Genomic DNA, 25,174 nt, shown 5'->3' with positions numbered 1-25,174 from the left:
AATCGCTTGAGCCGGGAAATTGGAGGTTGCAGTAAGCCGAGATCATGCCACTGCACTCCAGCCTGGGTGACAGAGCAAGACCCTGTCTCTAAATAAATAAATAAATAAATATCAGGCCTGTAAGGGTAAGGTTTAGAAGAGTGAAACAAGCATGGTGATACTGTTAGATAGCTTGATGATTACCCAAAAATGTTTGGCATATTTCTTTCTTTTTAGAGAAAGTGGTGAAGCATTTTTTTTCTAGTAGAATTTAAACATTCTTTGTTAGAATTTGAGTTATTGCTTCTAGCTTGGACCAAATAACAAATTATACTGGAAGCCAGAGTTTCAAGACCAACATGGTGTTAGTTGAGAGCCATTACAAAGACCCCATAATGTAACTGCAGAATTCCGTGGCCATAACTTAGTCTTCCTCAGCTGGAGACTTCAGGTGCCTCGGGTACCTTCCTTCGGTGTGTGCGTGTATGTAATGTGTTCGTTATTTTTTATTGTATACATTTTGCATGCATTCTGTTACATTTATCCCTGAGGATTTTACAGGTTTTGATGCCACTATAAATGGTACTTTTTACCATTTTCAGTTCATTGCTAGTATTTAGAAATACAGTTCATTTCTATAAATTGGCCTTGTATCCTACAACTTTGCTTAAACCCACTTATTCTGATAGCTATTTTGTAGATTCCTTTTCTACATTGATAATGTTATCATCTTCAAATAAAGACAATTTTATTTCTTTTGTAATTTATGTACTTTTTATTTCTCTTTCTTGACCTATTACAGTGGCTAGGATTTCCAGTACAGTGTAGAATGGAAGTGGTGAGAGTGGACATCCTTAGTTTGTTCCTTGTCTTAGGAGAAACACATTCAGTCTTTTTTTTTTTTTTTTTTAAGAGACAGGATTTCACCCTGTTGCCCAGGCTGTTCTCAAACTCCTGACCTCAAGTGACCCACCCACCTCTGCCTCCCAAAGTGCTGGGATTATAGGCAAAAGCTGCCATGCCCAGCTGAACATTCAGTCTTTTACATTAAGTATGATGTTCGCTGTAGGGTTTTTGTAGATGCCTTTTATCCAGTTGAGGCACTTTTTTCTTACATTTCTGGAATGCTTGGAGTTCCATAAATGATGACAAATCTTGTCAAATGCTTATTCTGCATCTTTTGAGATGATACGGTTTTTTTCAATCTCTTCATATGGTGAGTTTCATTTCAAATGTTGAATCAACTTATGTTTCTAGAATAATAAGCCATACTTGTCATGATATCTTATTGTTTTAACTTATTGTTGACTTGGCAATATTTTGTTAACATATTTTTGGATCTGCCTGAGGGCTATTGATCTATAGTTCTGTTACATCTTTGGTTTTGCTCTCAGGATAACGCTGGCCTCATAGAATGAGATAAGGTGTTTCAGACTTTTTTGGAACACTTCGTGTAGAATTTTGGTTATTTATTTATGTTGATAAATGTTTGGTAGAATTCAGTGAAGCTATCTTGGGTAGAGATTTTCTTTTTTTTGTGTTAGAAGATTTATGATTACAACTTCAGGTTCTAATAGAGATACGTGTTACCTGTTTCTGAGAAGCTTTGGTAGTTTATCTTTTAAGAAATTTGTCCATTTCGCCGGGCGCGGTGGCTCAAGCCTGTAATCCCAGCACTTTGGGAGGCCGAGATGGGTGGATCACGAGGTCAGGAGATCGAGACCATCCTGGCTAACACGGTGAAACCCCGTCTCTACTAAAAAAAATACAAAAAACTAGCCGGGCGAGGTGGCAAGCGCCTGTAGTCCCAGCTACTCAGGAGGCTGAGGCAGGAGAATGGCGTAAACCCAGGAGGCGGAGCTTGCAGTGAGCAGAGATCCGGCCACCGCACTCCAGCCTGGGCGACAGAGCGAGACTCCGTCTCAAAGAAAAAAAAAAAAAGAAATTTGTCCATTTCATCTAAGTTGCTTAAAATTGTCCACAGTATTCCCTTATTCTTTCAATGTCAATTGAATCTGTATTGATGTCCCCTTTTTGTTGTTACTCTGTTTTTGTTTTTGAGACAAGATCTCACTGTGTTGCCCAGGCTGGTCTCAGACACCTGGGCTCAAGCCATCCTCTGCTTCAGCCTGCTGAGTAGCTGAAGTTACCGGCATGTGCCACCATACCTGGCTGCCCTCTAACTTTTTTTTTTTTTTTTTTTTGAGATGGGGTCTCGCTCTGTTGCCCAGACTGGAGTGCAGTGGCTCAATCTTGGCTGACTGCAACCTCCGCCTCCCGGTTCAAGCAATTTTCATGCCTCAGCCTCCCGAGTAGCTGGGATTACAGGCATGTGCCACCATGCCTGGCTGATTTTTGTATTTTTAGTAGAGATAAGGTTTTGCCCTGTTGGCCAGGCTGGTCCCCTCTTTCATTCTTGATAGTGGTGATTTATGTCTTCTGTTTTGCCTTATGTAGTCCGGCTAGAGTTTGTTAATTTGATTAATATTTATGAAGTACTAGATTTTCATTTCACTAGTTTATTTGCTGTTATTTTTCTGTTTTCTGTTTCATTGATTTCTGCTTTTTTACCTTCTTCCTTCTGCTTGCTGGGGATTTCATTTGTTCTTCTAGTTTAAGTTTTAATTTTTTTTATTTTGAGACAGAGCCTCGCTCTATCCCCCAGGCTGGAGTGCCATGGCATGATCTCGGCTCACTGCATCCTCCACCTCCCGGGTTCAATCCATTCTCCTGCCTTAGCCTCTCGAGTAGCTGGGACTGCGGGCACGTGCCACCATGCCCAGCTAAGTTTTGTATTTTTAGTAGAGATGGGATTTCACTATGTTGGTGAGGCTGGTCTCGAACTCCTGACCAAAGGTGATCCGCCTGCCTCGGCCTGCTGGAGTGCTAGGATTACAAGTGTGAGCCACCGCACCAGCCTAGTTTAAGTTTTTAAAAGCAGACTCTTGGATCATTGATTTTCTAGGTCTTTCTGCATTGATAATCCTTTGACATGATTTGTGCTCTCAAGGTATTGTTTTAACCATTTCCCACAATTTTTGAATTTTTTAAAAGTTTCTTTAAAAATATTTTCTGGTTGGGTGCAGTGGCTCATGCCTGTAATCCTAGCAGTTTGGGAGGCGGAGGTGGGTGGTGGATCACTTGAGGTCAGGAGTTTGAGACCAGCCTGGCTGGCCAACATGGCGAAACCCCATCTCTACTAAAAATACAAAAATTAGTCGGGTGTGGTGGCTTGTGCTTGTAATCCCAGCTACTCAGGAGGCTGAGGCAGGAGAATGACTTGAACCCTGGAAGCGAGGTTGCAGTGATCCGAGATCGCGCCACTGCACTCCAGCCTGGGTGACAGAGGGAAAAATTTCCCCTTGTAATTTCTTGATGTGAATTATTTAGAAGTATGCTAATTTTTAAATATTTAGTAGGGGGTTCTAGATAGCGTTTTATTATTGATTTCTAATTTCTGTTGAAGTCAAGAGAATGTACCTTGATTTCAGTCTCTTTAAGTATGTTGAGATTTGTCTGTCTGCAAGAATATACTATACAGATAGTAAAAGAATATATATTCTGTTGTTGGGTGGCGTGTTCTATCTTCTGTTGGGTGAAGTGTTTTATCTTCTGTTGTTGGATGGTGTGTCCTATATTCTGTTGTAGAGTGGAGTGTCTGATATTCGGTTGTTGGGTGGCGTGTTCTATATTCTGTTGTCGGGTGGCGTGTTCTGTATTCTGTTGTCAGGTGGCATGTTCTATATTTTGTTGTCAGGTGGCATATTCTGTATTCTGTTCTCGGGTGGCGTGTTCTATATTCTGTTGTTGGGTGGTGTGTCCTATATTCTGTTGTTGGGTGGATTGTTGTATATTCTGTTCTTGGGTGGATTGTTGTATATTCTGTTCTTGGGTGGCGTGTTGTATATTCTGTTGTTGGGTGGCGTGTTGTATATTCTGTTGTTGGGTGGATTGTTGTATATTCTGTTGTTGGGTGGATTGTTGTATATTCTGTTCTTGGGTGGATTGTTGTATATTCTGTTGTTGGGTGGCGTGTTGTATATTCTGTTGTTGGGTGGCGTGTTCTATATTCTGTTGTTGGGTGGATTGTTCTATATTCTGTTGTTGGTGGATTGTTCTATATTCTGTTGTTGGGTGGAGCGTTCTGTATTCTGTTGTTGGGTGGAGCGTTCTGTATTCTGTTGTTGGGTGGAGCGTTCTGTATTCTGTTGTTGGTGGATTGTTCTGTATTCTGTTGTTGGTGGATTGTTCTGTATTCTGTTGTTGGGTGGAATGTTCTATATTCTGTTGGTGGTGGCGTGTTCTGTATTCTGTTGTTGGGTGGTGTGTTCTATCTTTTGTTGGGTGGCGTGTTCTATATTCTGTTGTTGGGCGGCGTGTCCTATATTCTATTGTGTGGCGTGTTGTATATTCTGTTGTTTGGTGGTACATTCTATCTTCTGTTGTTGGGTGGCGCGTTCTGTCTTCTGTTGTTGGGTGGTGTGTTCTATATTCTGTTGGGTGGCATGTTCTATATTCTCTTGTCGGTGGAGTGTTCTGTATTCTGTTGTTGGGTGGAGTGTTGCATATTCTGTTGTTGGGTGGACGGTTCTATATTCGGTTACTGGGTGGCATGTTCTGTATTCTATTGTTGGGTGACGTGTTCTATATTCTGTTGTTGGGTGACGCGTTCCATCTTCTGATGTTGGGTGGTGCATTCTATATTCTGTTGTTGGGTGGCATGTTCTATATTCTGTTGTTGGGTGGTGTGTGGTATATTCTGCTGCTGGGTGGCATGTTCTATATTCTGTTGTTGGTGGAGTGATCTGTATGCTGTTGTTTGGTGGAATGTTGCATATTCTGTTGTTGGGTGGAGCATTCTATATTTTGTTGTTGGGTGGATTGTTGTATATCCTGTTGGGTGGATTGTTCTATATTCTGTTGCTGGGTGGTGTGTTCTATATTCTGTTGGGTGGATTGTTCTAAATTCTGTTGTTGGGTGGCGTGTTCTATATTTTGTTGTTGGGTAGCATGTTCTATATTCTGTTGTTGGGTGGCGTGTTCTGTATTCTGTTGCTGGGTAGTGTGTTCCGTATTCTGTTGTTGAGTGGAGTGTTCCGTATTCTGTTGTTGGGTGGAGTGTTGTATATTCTGTTGTTGGGTGGCATGTTCTTTTTTTTTTTTTTTTTTTTTTTTTTTTTTGAGACAGAGTCTCGCTATGTCGCCCAGGCTGGAGTGCAGTGGCCGGATCTCAGTTCACTGCAAGCTCGGCCTCCCGGGTTTACGCCATTCTCCTGCCTCAGCCTCCCGAGTAGCTGGGACTACAGGCGCCCGCCACCTCGCCCGGCTAGTTTTTTGTATTTTTTAGTAGAGACGGGGTTTCACCGGGTTAGCCAGGATGGTCTCGATCTGCTGACCTCGTGATCCGCCCGTCTCGGCCTCCCAAAGTGCTGGGATTACAGGCTTGAGCCACCGCGCCCGGCCAAGGGTGGCATGTTCTATATTCTGTTGTTGGGTGGCATGTTCTGTATTCTGTGTTGGGTGGAGTGTTCTGTATCCTCTTGTTGGGTGTCGCATTCTGTATTCTGTTGTTGGGCGGTTTCTTCTATATTCTCTTGTTGGGTGGCGTGTTCTTTCTTCTGTTCGGTGGAGCGTTCTATCTTTTGTTATTAGGTGGAGCGTTCTATCTTCTGTTGTTGGGTTGCGTGTTCTGTCTTCTGTTGTTGGGTGTCATGTTCTATATTCTGTTGTTTGTGGCATGTTCTATATTCTGTTGTTGGGTGGCGTGTTCTATATTCTGTTGTTGGGTGGATTGTTCTATATTCTGTTGTTGGTGGAGTGTTCTATAGTCTGTTGTTGGGTGGAGTGTTGCATATTCCATTGTTGGGTGGAGTGTTGCATATTCCGTTGTTGGGTCAATGTTCTATATTCTGGTTTTGGTGGCATGTTCTGTATTCTGTTGTTGGGTGGCGAGTTCTGTATTCTGTTGTTGGGTGGCGTGTTCTATATTCTGTTGTTGGGTGCATTGTTCTGTATTCTGTTGTTCGGTGGCGTGTTCTATATTCTGTTGTTGGGGTGTTCTTTATTCTGTTGTTGGGTGCATTGTTCTGTATTCTGTTGTTCAGTGGCGTGTTCTATATTCTGTTATTGGTGGAGTGTTCTATATTCTGTTGTTGGTGGAGTGTTCCATATTCTGTTGTTGGGTGGATTGTTCTGTATTCTGTTGTTGGGTGGAGTGTTGCATATTCCGTTGTTGGGTGGCGTGTTCTGTATTCCGTTGTTGGATCAATGTTCTATATTCTATTTTTGGTGGCACGTTCTGTATTCTGTTGTTGGGTGGCGTGTTCTATATTCTGTTGTTAGGCTGTGTGTTCTATATTCTGTTGTTGGGTGGCGTGTTCTGTATTCGGTTGCTGGGTGGCGTGTTCTGTATTCTGTTGGTGGGCAGCGTGTTCTGTATTCTGTTGGTGGGTGGCATGTTCTATTTTCTTTGTTGGGTGGCGTGTTCTATGTTCTGTTGTTGGGTGGAGTGTTCTATATTCTGTTGTTGGATGGAGTGTTCTATCTTCTGTTGTCGGGTGGCATGTTCTATATTCTGTTGTGTGGCGTGTTCTACATTCTGTTGTTGGTGTAGTGTTCTATATTCTGTTGCTGGGTGACGTGCTCTATATTCTGTAGTTGGGTGGCATGTTCTATATTCTTTTGTTGGGTGGCATGTTCTGTATTCTGTTGTTGGTTGGATTGTTCTGTATTCTGTTGGGTGGCGTGTTCTGTATTCTGTTGTTGGGTGGCGTGTTCTATATTCGGTTGTCGGGTGGCGTGTTCTGTCTTCTGTTGTTGGATGGAGTGTTCTGTCTTCTTTTGTTGGGTGGCATGTTCTCTCTTCCATTTTTGGGTAGATTGTTCTATATTCTGTTGGGTGGCATGTTCTATATTCTTTTGTTGGTGGAGTGTTCTATATTCTGTTGTTGGGTGGTGTGTTCTATATTCTGTTGTTGGGTGGGATGTTCTATCTTCTGTTGGGTGGATTGTTCTATATTCTGTTGTTGGTTGGCGTGTTCTATCTTCTGTTGTTGGGTGGATTGTTCTATATTCTATTGGGTGGCGTGTTCTATTGTTGGTGGAGTGGTCTATATTCTGTTGTTGGGTGGCAGGTTCTGTCTTCTGTTGAGTGGAGCGTTCTGTGTTCTGTTATTGGGTGGAGCGTTTTATCTTCTGTTGTTGGGTGGAGGATTCTATCTTCTATTGTTGGGTGGCGCATTCTACATCCTGTTGTTTCATGGCATGTTCTACATTCTGTTGTTGGATGGCATGTTCTATATTCTGTTGTTGGGTGTATTGTTCTATATTCTGTTGGTAGGTGGCATGTTCTATATTCTGTTGTTGTTAGAGTTTTCTATATTCCGTTGTTGGTGTGTTATATCTCCCCTTATTGGGGGGATTGTTCTATATTCTGTTGGTGGGTGAATTGTTCTATATTCTATTGTTGGGTGGATTGTTCTGTATTCTGTTGTTGGGTGGATTGTGCTATATTCGGTTGTTGGGTGGTGTGTTCTATATTCTGTTGTTGGGTGGTGTGTTCTATACTCTGTTGTTGGGTGCTGTGTTCTATATTCTGTTATTGGGTGGATTGTTCTATATTCTGTTGCTGGATTGTTCTATATTCTGTTGTTGGGTGGCGTGTTCTATATTCGGTTGTTGGGTGGTGTGTTCTATATTCTGTTGTTGGGTGGTGTGTTCTATATTCTGTTGTTGGGTGCTGTGTTCTATATTCTGTTGTTGGGTGGATTGTTCTATATTCTGTTGTTGGATGGATTGTTCTATATTCTGTTGTTGGGTGGCGTGTTCTATATTCTGTTGTTGGGTGGCGTGTTCTATATTCTGTTGTTGGGTGGCGTGTTCTATATTCTGTTGTTGGGTGGCGTGTTCTATATTCTGTTGTTGGGTGGCGTGTTCTATATTCTGTTGTTGGGTGGCGTGTTCTATATTCAGTTGTTGGGTGGCGTGTTCTGTATTCTGTTGTTGGGTGGCGTGTTCTATATTCGGTTGTTGGGTGGCGTGTTCTATATTCTGTTGTTGGGTGCTGTGTTCTATATTCTGTTGGGTGTATTGTTCTATATTCTGTTGTTGGGTAGATTGTTCTATATTCTGTTGTTGGGTGGCGTGTTCTATATTCGGTTGTTGGGTGGCATGTTCTATATTCTGTTATTGGATGGATTGTTCTATATTCTCTTGTTGATTGTTCTATATTTGGTTGTTGGGTGGCGTGTTCTGCATTCTGTTGTTGGGTGGATTGTTCTCTATTCTGTTGTTGGGTGGATTGTTCTATATTCTGTTGTTGGGTGGCGTGTTCTATATTCTGTTGTTGGATGGAGTGTTCTGTGTTCTTTTGTTAGGTGGCGTGTTCTATATTCTGTTGTTGGGTGGTGTGTTCTATCTTCTGTTGTTGGGTGGCGTGTTCTATCTTCTGTTGTTGGGTGGCATGTTCTATCTTCTGTTGTTGGGTGCCATGTTCTATATTCTCTTGTTGGGTGGAGTGTTCTATATTCCGCTGTTGGGTGGATGTTCTATATTCTGTTGTTCGATGGTGTGTTCTGTATTCTCTTTTTGGGTGGCGTGTTCTGTATTCTGTTGTTGGGTGATGTGTTCTGTATTCTATTGTTTGGGTGGCACATTCTATATTCTGTTGTTGGGCGCCGTGTTCTACATTCTGTTATTGGGTGGAGTGTTCTATATTCTGTTGTTGGGTGGTGTGTTCTACAAAATGTCAGGTCAGGTTGGTTAAGGGTTGTTAGTTTAGGTTTTCTATATTCTTAGTTTTTTCTTTTTTTGCTCTTTTCATCAATTGCTATGAGAAAGAAGTGTTGAATTTTTTCAACTGTAATTGTGGATTTGTGTGTTTCCCCATTCAGTCCTATTGGTTGTTGCTTTATCTCTTCTCTAAAACTATATTTTAACTTACTTTTACTGATTTTGAAATAGATTTTTTGTTTAGGAAAACAAAGTGTTAAAATGTAAACCAACCAGAGATAATTTTAGGGAGCAGTGTTTAATTCAGCCTTCAAACTTGTTCATGAGTCGTGATCAATCTTTGTTGTCATATTATTATATTAAAAACTATTTCAGAGAGGAAATTTGTAGCCAGGTACAGTTTTTTTTTGTAGTTTGATTAAAAAGTTAAATTTATCACAATGAATCATATATTTTTAATGTTACGATTCCTGTTGTATAAAAATTTTACTAACAAATTTAAAAGGTGAGAAGAAGAGATCAAATTGTTTTGCAGTTATAAAATTATCACTAGTTTAGCCTTTGAGAATATAGGTAATAGATTAAAAATTCAATTTAAAAATGATTTAAACTGCTTTTGAGACTTCCTCCAGAACTGACCTTTTTCATTTATGAAAAGCAGACACTCGCCTATGGGGACATGAACCATGAGTGGATCGGCAACGAGTGGCTCCCCAGCCTGGGCCTACCCCAGTACCGTAGCTACTTCATGGAGTGCCTTGTAGACGCCAGGATGCTGGACCACTTGACCAAGAAAGACCTGCGAGGGCAGCTGAAAATGGTCGACAGTTTTCACAGGTAACTTAATGGAGATAGTTCTTACTAATTGGCTAAGATTTTTCACTGTTACCATCTCTAAATCATCTCTCTTTTCTTCCAAATAGAAACAGTTTCCAGTGTGGAATTATGTGCCTGAGAAGGTTAAATTATGACCGGAAAGAACTGGAAAGAAAAAGAGAAGAAAGTCAGAGTGAAATAAAAGGCTAGTACATGACATTTAATTGATTTAGTTCACTCCTACTTGCTGGTGTGTTTGCAGCCTCAGTGACTTCCTGTTTTCCAAAAAATCAAGAAAGGCTAAATTTAAGTGGAGAAAACTAGTCTAGTGTCATTGCAGAGGAGGGCTGGATGAAGATGAGTGCTTTTGACATCCTCTTCCACAGCCAGAGAACTGTTCCCTGTGTTCTCACACCTCAGTCTGGAGGTTAAATGTCTCAGGCTAGTCATTTCCTATGAGTTGAGAATTTTCCTTTGGTCATGCCCTGTGTACTCCTTCACTCCAAAATGCTGTTCCACACTGTTAGATAACAGCAGAGCAAAGCTCACTTGATGATTCAAGTGTAAGAAATATGGCTGGGGGCTTATCCAAGGGGTTCAGGAACACAGGAAAGCGCCGTGCAGTTCTGCTCCCAGAGTGGAAGGAGAAGCAGCGTCCACATTTCAGCCAGTCCTTGAAGAAGGTGGAGCAGCTGCTTAGGGTAAGGAAAAGGCATTTCAGTTGGAAAACACAGGCCGGGGAGGTTAGAGGACGTGGGACATCCATCCAGAAGACGTGGGGTGGGCTCTCCTCTCTGTTGGGGAGCCTCTCACTCGGCACTCAGATGTGTTTGTTTGTTTGCTTATTTATCTTATTTTGAGACAGGGTCTCGCTGTCTAGCCCAGGCTGGGCTGGAGTGAAGTGGTGTGATCACAGCTCACTGTAGCCTTGAACTCCTGGGCTCAAGTGCTCTTCCTACCTTAGCCTCCCTGGTAGCTGCTGGGACTGCAGGCGTGAGACAGGGTCTCGCTATGTCACGTAGGCTGATCTCGAACTTTTGAGCTCAGGCGATCCTCCCACCTTGGTCTTCCAAAGTGTTGGGATTACAGGTGTGAGCCCCCACACCCAGTCAGAATTTGGTTTTAAAGTTAGACGGTAAACATTAAGCTCAGAGTAATGACTCCCAGAATTCCTGGAATGCAAGGAAGTCACTAACAACAATAGCGATAAGAAGAGGCCAGCCTTACTCACAGTGAGTAGGCACTGGGTGGTGCTCCAAGCACTCCGGGGTTGGCTTCTTTCGTCTTTCCCTCAGCCCTGTCAGTCTAAGTGCTGTTTTCATCCCCACTTTTTACTAAGAAAGAAACTAAGGATAAAAATATGGTTGGGAGATGGCCCAGCCGAAGGGAAGTTTACTCATGATTGAGTTAATGTGAATCAGGAGAAAAGTCGTAAGTCGACATTTATACAATGTGTGTATACGTATGGACTTTTATCCAGAAAAGGGCATTGGAAATGAAATATGTCCATCTGTTTTGTTTTCTGTATCTATTTTACATCTTTTTCCAATAGACAAAAACTGTCTTTGGAAGTGATTGGTGATCATCTGCATATATTTTTATAGAGTGGCTATTTTTAGATCTAATAGAGCAAATTGAATAATTTGTTAATTTTCTTAAGATATTGTGACCAGGCATGGTAGCTTATGCCTGTAATCTCAACACTTTGGGAGGCCAAGGCAAGAGTATTATCTGAGCCCATGAGTTCAAGACCAGCCTGGGCAACACAGTGAAACCCTGTCAGTACCAAAAAATTAGCTGGGCTTCGTGACATACGCCTGTAGTTCCAGCTCCTCAGGAGGCTGAGGTGGAAAAAATCGCTTGAGCCCCAGAGGTTGAGGCTGCAGTGAGCTGTGATGGTACCAAGCTGTATCCAGACTGGGCGACAGAGCAGCACCTTGTCAATAAAAAAAGAGAGAGAGGAAGAAAAAAGATTTTCTGCAAAGCCTCTAATATGCTGGATGATATTTTTAAGTTTCTCTCATTTTAAAATGAGACAAAGACGTCAAGATTAGAAATGAGAGGTTTCTGTGGAATTATGCAAAGTGTTCATTTTATTCTGAAGCCAGCTCCATCTGTGATGAAGTTTTCAGAAGACTCCAGTCTGTGTGTGAAGCATGTTTATACGTGTTAGGTATTCACGTTCTTGCAGTCCTCTGGCTTCTGATCCCTGGATCCTCCTCATCTTCTTTTCTCTAGAAATAATAACTTCATTCCTCTTGTGCTCACTGGAAGGATGAGTTCTAATGGGAGAGTCTCCCTGAGAGTGGAGCAGGGCCAGGACACCATTGTCCCAGTGCAGCAAATGATTGTCTATTTAGCAGTGTCTCCCAGCACTTTTGTCAGGAGCCGAAGGATTAGGAACCATGGTAGGAATCTTTCTCCTGCATTCCCGGTACATGTGATAAAGATGGCTTTCTGAAGCCACTTTTATAATTGTCTTTATTCTTTTGCAGACGTGCTTGTTTGGAGCAATGATCGAGTGATTCGCTGGATCCTATCAATTGGCCTTAAAGAATATGCAAACAATCTTATAGAGAGTGGTGTTCACGGAGCACTTCTGGCCTTAGACGAAACCTTCGACTTCAGTGCACTGGCACTGCTATTACAGATCCCGACGCAGAACACACAGGTGATGCCACGCCTGTCCGTGTCTGCATTCAGTGTTCAGTTGGTGCCCTGATTATAGACAGTTATTTGAATAGAAAGAAAACTTAGAAAAAAAAAACAACCTTCAGACAACTAGTTTTTTTGTCTTTTTGTTTTTGGTCTATCATCTTTCCCTTTTCTGTTGAAAGCATGAGAGTCCTGCAATAAACCAGATAAGGAGGATCTTTCATTCCAGCCCATGTGCCTGATCAGAAGAGTGACATATATTTAGTTCTTACATGGAAAGGGAAGTATTTTTAGGTGTGCCACATGAAGATTTTATTAATTTTGTTTTTATGGGTAATTGCCTTATGTAATTCTTTTTGACTTATGGGCTCATTTGAAAAACAGAGAACTTTTATTATTCCTCTACAGAACATTGAATATGCCAGGCGAGGTGGCTCATGCCCACAACCCCAACACTTTGGGAGGCCCAGGTAGGCAGACTGCTTGAGTCCAGGAGTTCAAGACCAGCCTGGCCATCATGGTGAAGCTCTGTCTCTACAAAAAAATACAAAAAATTAGCCAGGTGTGGTGGCACATGCCTGTAGTCCCAGCTACTTGGGAGGCCAAGGCAGGGGGATCACTTGGCCCAGGAAGTGGAGGTTGTGATGAGCTGCCGTTGCGCCACTGCACTCCAGCCTGGGTGACAGAGTGAGACCCCATCCCAAAGAAAAAGAAAAAAAAAAAAAAAAGGCGTTGAATATCTTTTGCCAGTACCCCTGACCAACCCACACACCCTTGTTAATATGACTCCAAGGATCATGGATCCCTTTCTGCAAAAGTCCATCCATAGACTCCACATTAGATGCCCTGATTTAAAATATTATTATGGTTCAATATGGTCATAGTAGTGAAGGAATTTTTGTTTGTTTGTTTTGAGATGGAGTTTCACTCTTGTTGCCCAGACTGGAGTGCGGTTGCGATCTTGGCTCACTGCACCCTCTGCCTCGCAGGTTCAAGTGATTTTCCTGCCTCAGCTTCCCAAGTAGCTGAGATTACTGGCACACGCCACCACGCCCAGCTAATTTTTGTATTTTTAGTAGAGACGGGGTTTCACCACGTTGGCCAATCTGGTCTCGAACTCCTGACCTCAAGTGATCTGCCTGTCTCGGCCTCCCAAAGTACTGGGATTACAGGCATGAGTCACCACACCCAGGTCCTAATTTTTATAGTTTTAGTAGAGACGGGGTTTTACCATGTTGACCAGTCTTGTCTTGAACTCCTGACCTCAGATGGTTTGTGCGCCTCGGTCTCCCAAAGTGTTGGAATTACAGGCATGAGCCACCGCACCCAGCCAGCAGTGAGGGAGTTTAAGTATTGGTTTAAAAAACAATTATGATGCTAACACCCTTCAAATTAGATTTGATGAAAGTTTTATTTGTTATTCTTTGGTTATTTCAGGCTCGTGCTGTCTTGGAAAGAGAATTTAACAACCTTTTGGTCATGGGGACTGATAGAAGGTTTGATGAAGTAAGTTTTTGGCTTAATGTTCTTTAAATGTCTATGAAACGTGTGTAAATGTTTAAATGTGTGTGAAATGTAAGCTGTTATTATTATACTCAGGACATCACGTAGCTAGGCAGTCTCTCTGGATGTTAGAAGTTAGGATTTGCTCTTAAGAATTTATTAACAAATGAGCCTTTAAAAACTAATACCTGGGCCAGACGCAGTGGCTCATGCGTGTAATCCCAGCACTTTGGGAGGCGGAGGCAGGGGTATCACCTGAGGTCAGGAGTTTAAGACCAGCCTGGCCAATATGGTGAAACCCCATCTCTACTAAAAAACACAAAAATTAGCCAGGCGTGGTGGTAGGTGCCTATGATCGCAGCTACTTGGGAAGCTGAGGCTGGAGAATCGCTTAAACCTGGGAGGTGGAGGTTGCAGTGAGCTGAGATTGCGCCACTGCACTCCAGCCTGGGCGACAGAGAGAAACTCCATCTCAAAAAGAAAAAAACGGCCGGGTGCGGTGGCTCAAGCCTGTAATCCCAGCACTTTGGGAGGCCGAGGCGGGCGGATCACAAGGTCAGGAGATCGAGACCACAGTGAAACCCCGTCTCTACTAAAAATACAAAAAATTAGCCGGGCGCAGTGGCGGGCGCCTGTAGTCCCAGCTACTCAGGAGGCTGAGGCAGGAGAATGGCGGGAACCCGGGAGGCGGAGCTTGCAGTGAGCCGAGATCGCGCCACTGCACTCCAGCCTGGGCAACAGCGTGAGACTCCGTCTCAAAAAAAAAAAAAAAAAAAAAAAAAAAGAGAAAAAAACACCCCCCCACCCCCCCAAAAAAAAAAACCACAAAAGTAATACCTTCAAGAAGGTAGTTTTGTTATTTTTGCTATTTAATTTTTGACATCCCTCAAAAATGGTTTTCACATCATAAAACATTGGTTGCAGCTTAGGAATAGAGTCTGTAAGTTGGGTTTTAGGGACCACTAGGTATCCTACCCCAGTCCAGAGTATACCCCCCATAATCCTGTGCATTGGTGGGGTGGCGTGTTTCAGAAGTATATTAAAAACACAAAATGTTAATTTCCCCTTCAAACCATGACTCATTTGTTTCACACTATTAGGAGTCTCTTAATTGGACCTTAAGAAAACTTGAGTTTGACAGAGAATAGAAGGCCACCTCTAAAGATGAAGCACTCGTTGGCTGTATCCTGGCATAAGATAGAATTGTTTATAGCTTAAAAATTGTTTGTAGAGCTGCACGTGGCAGGGGCATACCTGTAGTGCCAGCTACTTAGGAGGCTGCAGTGGGAGGATGGCTTGAGCCCAGGAGTTTGAGGTTACAGTGAGCTATAATCACACCACTGCATTCCAGCCTGGGCAACAGATCTAGACTCTGTCTGTAAAAAAATAAATAAAAATGAAAAATAAACTATTTTTAAGATAAATAAAAATGTATTATGTAGCAAGAAAGTGATTCCTGCAAGGTAAGAAGTAGAACACGATGCTGGGGAGAAGGAGCACATCCCCATGGCCCAGCACCGACCTCACTTCGCCAGCTGAGGCCCAGCCGGACCATCACCATGCCCCATTTCACGCTGAAGTTCCAGTTTGGGCAATATATTGTGTGGTCATCAAGAAGGGATGAAATACACGTGAACAAGAATACGTACATTCTTGAGTTCAGCAGTCATTTTAAAGGACATTTAACTTTACATCTCTGACGTTTATTTTTTAAAATGAATCTTGTTTTTTGTTGTTTAATTTACCAGGATGATGATAAAAGCTTTAGGAGAGCACCTTCATGGAGAAAAAAGTTTAGACCAAAGGACATTCGCGGCTTAGCTGCTGGGTCAGCAGAGACTCTCCCTGCAAACTTCCGGGTCACTTCTTCTATGTCTTCCCCCTCAATGCAGCCAAAGAAGATGCAGATGGACGGTATGTGATGGGTCGCGCTAACCTGCCACTTGCTGGGAGCATGAGCAGCTTTTTGTCTGGAACATTAATAATGATCTAAAACGGCCCAGTTAATATGTTACAAGGCACTTGAGTATGGTTGCATGTCCAAATATAAATGTTTTTAAATTAACTCTAACATTTGTTTATAAAAGTTTAACCATAATAATAGAATTTTTTAAACATTCTTGTCTGGTTGAATCTTAGCATATTTTTCCAACTAATAAAGCTCAGTATTCGTCTGTGTTCTCAGAGGGAGACTGAGGCATACTTGTAAATCTGTGTCTGTGACAGGCCGTGCTAGAAAGCTCTTTCAGGAAATAGTAGTGTAGTAGTAGCTTCCAAACCACATGATTCACCGCTCTCCACACCAGAGAATATAACAGTATATTTTAAAGAACACACAGTTTACAGCTTGTGTGAGCTCTGCCTGTCCTTTCGGCCCTCCCTGCTGCTGCTGTTCTGTGCAGTCACGTGTCTACCCATTAGAGGGCAGGGAAGGGAGGACGGTGAACCTCCAGGAAGTCCCCAGTGGAGCGAGGCAGCCATGAATATACCAGCCAGAGAGAGAGCATCACTGCCATGATTTCAAGCACAGTTTGGGATTTTCCCTTTGACAGCCGCTTTGATTTGAAGTTAACAGTTGACCATGGCTTCCTGACAGGTCTCTCAGCTCTGATCTTGTACTCATCTAATGAAAGGCAGTGCACAGGTTGAAGAGCCAGGCTGCCTAGGTTTGACTCCAGCTCTGCCGCTAGGAGGTGCATGACCCTGAGCAAGTCAGTTAACTAAACTGTGCCTCAGTTTCCCCATCTGTAAAATGGTCGTCATGGTAGTGTCTTCCTCATAGAGTAGTTGCGATGATTAAATGCATCATTCATAAAGCTGGTGAAGTTCTGAGCCCGTGTCAGTGGGGGCCGTATGGCAGCCCCTGTGCTACACACAGGTGTCACTCATGCACAGTTCTGAGGCCAGTGAGCAGACTGAAGAAAAGGAAGTGGCATTAAAAACTGTGCTAATCCTTGAGGCCAGGAGTTCAAGACCTGCCTGGCCAACATGGCAAAACCCCGTCTCTGCAAAAAAAAAAAGTACAAAAATTAACCAGGTGTGGTGGCACACGCTTGTAATCCCAGCTACTTGGGAGGCTGAGGCATGAGAATCATTTGGATTTGGGAGGCAGAGGGTGCAGTGAGCTGAGATTGTGCCATTGGACTCCAGCCTTGATGACAGACTGAGACCCTGTCTCAAAAAAAAAAAAAAAAAAAAAATTTTAAGTGCTAATTAGGGGCCAGGTATGATGGCTTATGCCAGTAATCCTAGCACTTTGGGAGGCTGAGAGGCAGGAGGATCACTTGAGCTCGAGTTTGAGACTAGCCTGGGCAACACAGTGAGACCCCATCTCTACAAAGAATAATAATAATAATAATTAATAATAATTGAAAACTGTGCTAATGGGGTTTTTGCAAATTTTTTTTTTGTCATCAGCCCCTCCCATAAGTAAGTTCATAAATTTTGTTCTCTATCACCTGTATAAAAATCAAAAAAAAAGTACATTTATATAAAACCTTAGGCCGGGCGCGGTGGCTCAAGCCTGTAATCCCAGCACTTTGGGAGGCCGAGATGGGCGGATCACGAGGTCAGGAGATCGAGACCATCCTGGCTAACACGGTGAAACCCCGTCTCTACTAAGAAATACAAAAAATAGCCGGGCGAGGTGGCAGCGCCTGTAGTCCCAGCTACTCGGGAGGCTGAGGCCGGAGAATGGCGTGAACCCGGGAGGCGGAGCTTGCAGTGAGCTGAGATCCGGCCACTGCACTCCAGCCTGGGCTACAGAGCGAGACTCCGTCTCAAAAAAATAAAAAAATAAAAAAAATAAAACCTTAGTTAAGCTGGACACTTTGGGTGAGAATAGCTTAACTTTGTGGCATTTTTAGTAAAAGGCTGTATTATTTATTTATTGTTTGCCAGAGTTTGAGAATATACTTAAGGGGGAAAACTCAGTATAACTAAGAACTTTTTTAAAATTAGCATTTTTCCTCCAAGAGTCATGCGGATAATTCTTAGAAAATGTAACTGTAACTTGGCCTTCAGCTCAAGCGCTGTCACCTGCAGAGTCCACATGAGTGCTTTCTTGTTTCCTTGTGGCTTCCATTTCAGTTTTCCTTCTGGTACATCACATTTCCCTTGTTAAATGTTAACAGGAATATTAAGAATGAGAGTTTGGATGGATGAAAAGTAAACCTAGGCCCGGCGCGGTGGCTCACGCCTGTAATCCCAGCACTTTGGGAGGCCGAGGTGGGTGGATCACCTGAGGTCAGGAGTTGGAAACCAGCCTGGCTAACATGGTGAAACCCTGTGTCTAGTAAAAGTACAAAAAATTTTGCCAGGCATGGTGACACATGCCAATAATCCCAGCTACCTGGGAGGCTGAGGCAGGAGAATGGCTTGAACCTGGGAGGTGGAGGTTGCAGTGGGCTGAAATCATGCCACTGAACTCCAGCCTGGGCGACAAGCAAAACTGTCTCAAAAAAAAAAAAGTAAACCTAAAAGGTATAGAGAATTTATTATAAAGAAGACTTTTTACCCTTACATAAATAACTCAGGCACAAGCCTGCTAAAGGGATTATTATTATTATTATTTTTATTATTATTGAGACACGGTCTCACTCTGTTGCCCAGGTTGGAGTGCAGTGGCTCAGTCTCGGCTTACTGCAACCTCAGCCTCCCAAGTAGCTGGGACCACAGGTGCGCACCACCATGCCTGGCGAGTTTTTTTAACTTTTTGTAGAGGTGGGGTCTCACCATGTTGCCCAGGCTGGTCTTAAACTCTTGGGCTCAAGCAATCCTCCTGCCTTGACCTCCCAAATTGCTGGAATTACAGGCGCGAGCCACCGTGCCGAGCAAAATTGATTATTTTAATGGCTTTTTAATTAAGGGAATGTGGGGTAAACTCCAGCAGGTCTCCCAGGCTCTTAGAGTCAGAGGGTTTGTGAAGATCATCTATCCTACCCAATAGTCCCAACTGTCCTAACGTCTTTGCTGGAACCATGCAGGATGTTGATAAGAGTTCCTGGTATACCTGTGGGAAAACAAAAAACATAAAACCGGGAGCAGCCAGTACCTGTTTCTGATTTGTAAAAACTTAAACTCCAGGTTGTTAATGGAAATCAGGCTTACTTCTGGCCACACAGTGTGTTTCTTGAACAAGAATGAAAATCTGTGGTCTCTATGATTAATATTTCTAGTAGGAACTGAGACTGGGCTTCAGTTTTTAGATCAGCCCTCACCCCACTCCCTGGCCAACGCCCCACCCCTGCAGCCAGATCTCTGCACCTGCTCTGCTCCTCCCCAGGAGAAAAGGGCATGGCTTCTCAGACACCGCAGCTAGTGCTGGTCTGCGAGGTTCTCTCCCCTCCTCTGAGGCTGGCCTTGTACCCAGTGTCGTCGGCCTCTGTGCTCAGCGGGGCTGGTCTTCGAGGTTCTTTCCCCTCCTCTGAGGCTGGCCTTGTACCCAGTGTCATCGGCCTCTGTGCTCAGCAGGGCCGGGCGGCATCAGCGGTGCCGCGTGGTGTTTCCTTCATACCAGTGTCAGAGATGGAGAAAGCCCCATTGGTCTATGAATGTAGAGTTTGGTAACAGGCAAAGGGATCGCTCTAAGTAGGGTCATTTATGCAGATGTACATTTTGAAATTGTTACTGTCCCATTTGGTGCTTGGTATTTCGGAGTAGTGTTCCAGAGTCTCCTGGGGCTCCTTGGGAGCTGGGGAGAGCCACCACTGGGTGACACTTGGATCTCTCTCTCTGGCTCCATCCCGCCCACTCAGGCAGCTCCCCTCAGGTCCCTCCATAGGCGCTGCTGTAGTTGTGAAGATGTGTGTCTACTTGTGCCCTCATGTGATGTTCTAAGACTAACTGCACGCTGTGTTTGCACGCTTCCTCTCGTGGCTGTTGAAACAGGCAATGTATCAGGAACACAGAGGTTGGATTCTGCTACAGTCAGGACTTACTCCTGCTAAAGTCTCCTGTTGGTGAGTAGAGAGCACCACAACCCCTGGAGGTGGCTCAGAGGCACAGCAGGAGTCATCGGAGCTGCAGTGCCAGACTAGGGGTGTGGACCATGAAAGCCAATGCAGTTTTGGGGGAATTTAAAATATATAGAGACACAAGCTCTCCGTACCCATTAAGATAATGTTGTTGTTACAATTGATCATAAAGAGGTTAGTGTGTCCTCTTTTTTTTTTTTTTTTTTTTTTTGACACGGAGTCTTGCTCTGTGCCCCAGGCTGGAGTGCAGTGGCGCGATCTCGGCTCACTGCAAGCTCCGCTCCCCCGGGTTCACGCCATTCTCCTGCCTCAGCCTCCCGAGTAGCTGGGACTACAGGCGCCCGCCACCTCGCCCGGCTAATTTTCTTGTATTTTTAGTAGAGACGGGGTTTCACCGTGTTAGCCAGGATGGTCTCGATCTCCTGACCTCATGATCCGCCCGTCTCGGCCTCCCAAAGTGCTGGGATTACAGGCTTGAGCCACCGCGCCCGGCCATCCTCTTTTTTTTTAAGGGAAAAAAAAAAAACGTATTTTCACCGTTTCCTTAAACCTGAAAATGCTGACTCATTGTAATTGTCTGTGGATGTCATGCGGGTGCAGTGGGGAGGAGAGCAGAGCATGGCAGAGAGCGTCAGGGGAGTCTCTCACCCTGACGTCATTACGCACATGGCCTTGATTCCTAAGCTTGCTTCGTTTTAAATACACATTCTTGAATGAAACAAGCCCGAGTTTTGTGGTTAATTACATACTGCATTAAGTGTGACACTAATAGCCTGTCAGTTTGGAGAGACTGGTTCTTAAAACTACAGACTCTGGCTGGTGAGTGGCCCGCCCTCTCCTTGCTGTTCTAAGCAATTTTAAGGTCTCCGTTGGCATATTTGACTGGTTTGTTCATCTTTTATTTGTAATTGGTAACTTGTAGACGTAAGCCAAAATGAAGTCAGCCAAGGAACTGTCTCATTGATGTGCATAGCCCTTGATGTTCTAGCCAGTGATTCTCAGAGCAGCTACGGCACAGAAAGTGACAGTCCTGGAGGGGAGGGGCCAGGGTTGGGACGTTTGGGCCCCAGCGTCAGAAGCTCCCTTCGTCAGCACGGCCCAGCCTGCACTGAGTGGCTTTTTGTTTGTGTTTATTTTCCAGTTTACCCACACTACTTCTACCGATGATTACTCAGCATTTGAATCCAACAAAGACTACATTTTAGAATCCAATGGAATCTTTAATCTGTTAATACTTGTTATATGGACCCTAAGATATTTTATTACAGAGTTTTTAATTAGTGAAAAATTCATGAATACCATAGAGAAAATATTTTAGAATTTAATGTTTCTTATATTTATGTAAACTTATGACTCTTCATTTATATAGTTACTTACTTTTTCATGTATATCCAGGCTATAAATATCCTTTCAAATCATGTTCTTATACCTAATTTTAGTCTTTCAAATGAATGTACTGTAATGCTTGTATGTATAAATCCTATGAACAAATAGAGGGCTTTTGTAAATTATGCATTTATTGTAATTATCATTAATTTTTTAATGATAAACCATGAAAAGGATTTTACTACATTTATAAAATTATGACAGAAGCAATGTGCATTATCCTTTACAGACGCAGCCTAGCTCTACAGCAATCATTCTGAAATAAGCATACCTAATTTCAAGCAATTGTATTTTAATGACTGACCTTAACTATACTTTTTCTAGTAAGAAATGCTTTATTCTGCAGCATGAACAGATTTAAAATAGCTGGTGTTAAATATCAGCTCCTAATAAAATGTGGACTGAAAAGACTATCACAACACTATGAGAAGCCCCTAGCACTGGTTAACGCTTTCCTAGCCTAGTCTCTGGATTTGGGGAGCTTGTCTTCAGTGGCTGACAGAGACCGTGAGCTGGGAGCAGTTCTCTCAGCTGGAGAGACTCGGGATGGGGTAACCTGGGGACCAGCCCAGCCCCTGCGCCCTCTTCCCTGCCTCTGCTCCTTGGGAGCGGGTGGAGAGACACCCATGTAGCTCCCCTTAGGGCCAGCCACCAACACCACGCGCAAGTCGGCGCACACAGCGGACGAAGGCAGGAGACCCAGAAAGCAGTGCAGTGCAGCTCTAATAAAGGCCTTATTTTTCTTATGTAAATCATCTTTTTACATTTGTTTGTAAACATGTTTAAAGAATGAACCTAGTGGGACATTTTTAGACCTTGATGTTATAGCCATTTTGGATTGTGTAAGTTGCAGATGTGGCTTTTACTTTTTCAATGGCATATTAAAAAGCCAGCAAAGCGTGTCAGACCATGGCGTGGTATTTCCTGTGCAGCAGATACAGAGGTGGAGGCAGCCTGTCTTTTCACAGTTGGTTTCTGCTTTTAATTTACTTGTACAATTCATTGTTACTGTTCTGTTTTTCTATTAATCTTTTGTGAACTTCCTGATTATGTAACAAAGTATGTACAGTCTACTTTTGAACTATTTTTATCACAGTATTATTTATTGCTTTCTTTCAATAAAGTACTGAAGCATTTTCCACTGCCAATGAAGAATACTGAGAATAAGCTCTAATTGCATTGAAATTGACCATAGCTGTTTTGGAAGGCAGTGTCACCATATGGCAATTGGATTATAGAAGTCAACTGACAGAATAAAGCAGCCAGGAGATGAAGTGCAGGTTCAGGGCATCATCCTGCCCGCTTCTCTGGAGGTCCCCAGCCTGCATTACCACAGGAGACAGGTGCCTGGTGTTAAATGCAAATGTGGGGCCTCACATACACAGTCCGTAGGTAGGGCTCAAAGGCAGAGCCTAGGCCATGGACTGCGCGCATGCACGCGTGTCCCTTAACGCCGTTTCCCAGCTCCGCTTCCTTCCTCAGTGCTGGCTTCACACTCCCATCTGCTCTCCCTGCCTGCTCACGAGGTGGCTCCCAGGCCCGCACCCTTCCACACTGACGGCCTCTGGAAATCAGGAAGCCTGGGGTCCCTAGTAGCTCACATCCAGTACTGAGTCGTGAAGCAGCCCAGCATGGCAGAGGGGAGACGACACGCTGACGGGCTGGGGAAGGCAAGCAGGTGCCACCCATGGAAGTGGGTGAGCTCAGTCCCCTCAGGCTGCAAGGCTGCAAGCTGATGCCCAAGAGGAAAGCCAGACACCAGCAAGCGGCCCTTCTCCTCGTCCCACCTCAGTGTGGCCACCGAGCCCAGGATTCGCAGAGCCCGTGGCCAATACCACCCCGCCTGGAGCAGGCATCAGCGGCCACCTCCGACGTCACCGGGGTCTCTGTTTCCTCATTCTGTCTCCGTGGCTGACACCTCTGAGGGGCACGTGCTGTCACGTGGGTCAGTGTCCTGGGACGTTTCTCCTGGGCAGCCATCAGGGGTGCTCTGTGCTTTCCTGTTTAGAGCCTGTGTTTGCTGATCTTCCCACTTAACATAGGGAAAGCCTTGTTTCCTGTAATTCCTTGTTCTTGAGGTTAACCGAAGTGTGAGATTTAAAACATAACGTAGTGCCTCCCTGCTGTTTTTCATCTAATAGTCCTTTTTGGCTGAACAAAGCCAAAGGCATGCCTCAAGTATCTTAAAACTTCCAGAAAAAAAGAGACTGAGCTGGGCACGGTGGCTCACGTCTGTAATCCAGCACTTTGGGAGGCCGAGGCGGGCGGATCACGAGGTCAAGACCATCCTGGCCAACATGGTGAAACCCCGTCTCTATTAAAAATACAAAAATTAGCTGGGCGTGGTGGCGCACGCCTGTAGTCCCAGCTACTCGGGAGGCTAAGGCAGGAGAAACATTTGGACCCAGGAGGTAGAGGCTGCAGTGAGCTGAGCTCATGCCACTGCACTCTGGCCTGGCAACACAGCGAGACTCCATCTCAAAAAAAAAAAAAGGACTGGGGGCAGTGGCTCATGTCTGTAATCCCAGCACTTTGGGAGGCCGAGCTGGGAAGATCAGTTGAGGCCAGGAGTTCAAGACCAGCCTGGGCAACATAGTGAGACCCCCTTCTCCACAAAGAAGGAAAAAAAAATGGTGAAGACATCTTAAAATAATCAAAATGACACTTGGCACGCAAATCGATTTGACGTCTAGGACCGTTAATCTTCAAACTCCAGTGTGCGAAGCATCACCTGGCAAAAGATGCAGTTGTGGGGGGTCCCCTCGGCATTCAAAGTGATTGAGCCCTCATTCATTCATTCATTCATTCATTCATTATCTACTCTGTACCGGACTCTCTTCAGTGCTGGAGAGACCGTGGTAAGACAAAACTATTTCACCCTTCTAGAAAAAAGAAACATTGCTAGTCCTGTACATCCAGGGGAGAGCCCAGGAGTATGAGTTGCACCATGACATTGGTGTGGAGGGAGGGAGAAGTCCTCTGGGGAGGGCTGCATCACACACATCAAACGCCGAGAACCGTTTCATGTTCACGCTACGTATTTACTGTCTCCTATGAATAAAACCCCAGACAGGGTTTCAGAGAACACCAGTGCAAATGGACCCGTATTAGGTAATATGCCACCTTTCTTCATGTGACCTGTCATGCACCAGTTCCTTGTGATTTATTTATTTATTTATTTTTTTGTGACAGAGTTTCACTCTTGTTGCCCAGGCCGGAGTGCAGTGACACAATCTTGGCTCACCGCAACCTCTGCCTCCCGGGTTCAAGTGATTCTCCTGCCTCAGCCTCTCGAGTCACTGAGATGACAGGTGCACACCACCACACCCGGCTATTTTTTGTTATTTTAGTAGAGACAGGGTTTCGCCATGTTAGCCAGGCGGGTCTCGAACTCCTGACCTGAGGTGATCCAATCACCTCGGCCTCCCAAAGTGTTGGGATTACAGGCATCAGCCACCGTGCCTGGTTGTGAATATTTTAAATAGGTCTTGCCAGTCGACCTCAGAAGAAGCCAATGGAGTACAATTTTTCACTCCTGATGAAGGGCAGTCGATAAGCATGACTCTGCCTTACACTACACAGTTCTCATCTTCAAATAGGCCAAAACATGCTCATTGAACAAAAGCAATATAACTTAGGAATTGGGGTATTACAGAAACTATAAGTCTTGAGGGAGTTGAGTCACCAATTCTCCAACACCCTATTTTCATTTTTAAGGTTTTTGTTATAATCAAAGTAATACATGCACATCATTTAAAGTAAAAAGCCGGGCGCAGTGGCTCACGCCTGTGATCCCAGCACTTTGGGAGGCTGAGGTGGGTGGATCACCTGAGGTCAGGAGGTCAAGACCGGCCTGGCCAACGTAGTGAAACCTCATCTCTACTAAACATACAAAAAATTAGCTGGGCGTGGTGGCATGTGCCTGTAATCCCAGCTACTAGGGAGGCTGAGGCAGGAGAATCGCTTGAACCCAAGAGACAGGGGTTGCAGTGAGCTGAGATCGCACCATTGCACTCCAGCCTGGGCAACACGAGCGAAAATCCGTCTCAAAAAATAAAATAAAATCAAAAAAGAACAAAACCAGCAGACCTTGCCCTTGTCCTTCCTCTCTTGCTTCCCACTCCCTAGAC

General features: G+C 44.1%; 1 protein-coding gene across 16 annotated transcripts in view; it reads left to right on the top strand.

The window, feature by feature from the left end:
- Positions 1-22,181, top strand: part of LOC105469735 (PTPRF interacting protein alpha 1) — a 121,356-nt gene extending 99,175 nt beyond the window's left edge. For 10 of the 16 annotated variants that reach the window (XM_011721200.3, XM_011721214.3, XM_011721201.3 and 7 more), the window contains 7 exons: positions 9,371-9,546; positions 9,633-9,730; positions 12,021-12,196; positions 13,618-13,686; positions 15,432-15,597; positions 19,573-19,643; positions 20,800-21,951. In XM_011721200.3, coding sequence (XP_011719502.2) covers positions 9,371-9,546; positions 9,633-9,730; positions 12,021-12,196; positions 13,618-13,686; positions 15,432-15,597; positions 19,573-19,631 — 744 coding nt within the window. In that variant the 3' untranslated portion in view covers positions 19,632-19,643; positions 20,800-21,951. The other 6 variants (XM_011721212.3, XM_011721206.3, XM_011721202.3 and 3 more) reach the window with 4 other exon arrangements.
- The last annotated feature ends 2,993 nt before the right edge of the window (positions 22,182-25,174 follow it).

Source organism: Macaca nemestrina, chromosome 12, assembly GCF_043159975.1.
Source record: "Macaca nemestrina isolate mMacNem1 chromosome 12, mMacNem.hap1, whole genome shotgun sequence".
In the NCBI taxonomy this organism is placed as follows: domain Eukaryota; kingdom Metazoa; phylum Chordata; class Mammalia; order Primates; family Cercopithecidae; genus Macaca; species Macaca nemestrina.
This window is presented reverse-complemented; position numbering and strand designations above follow the sequence as displayed.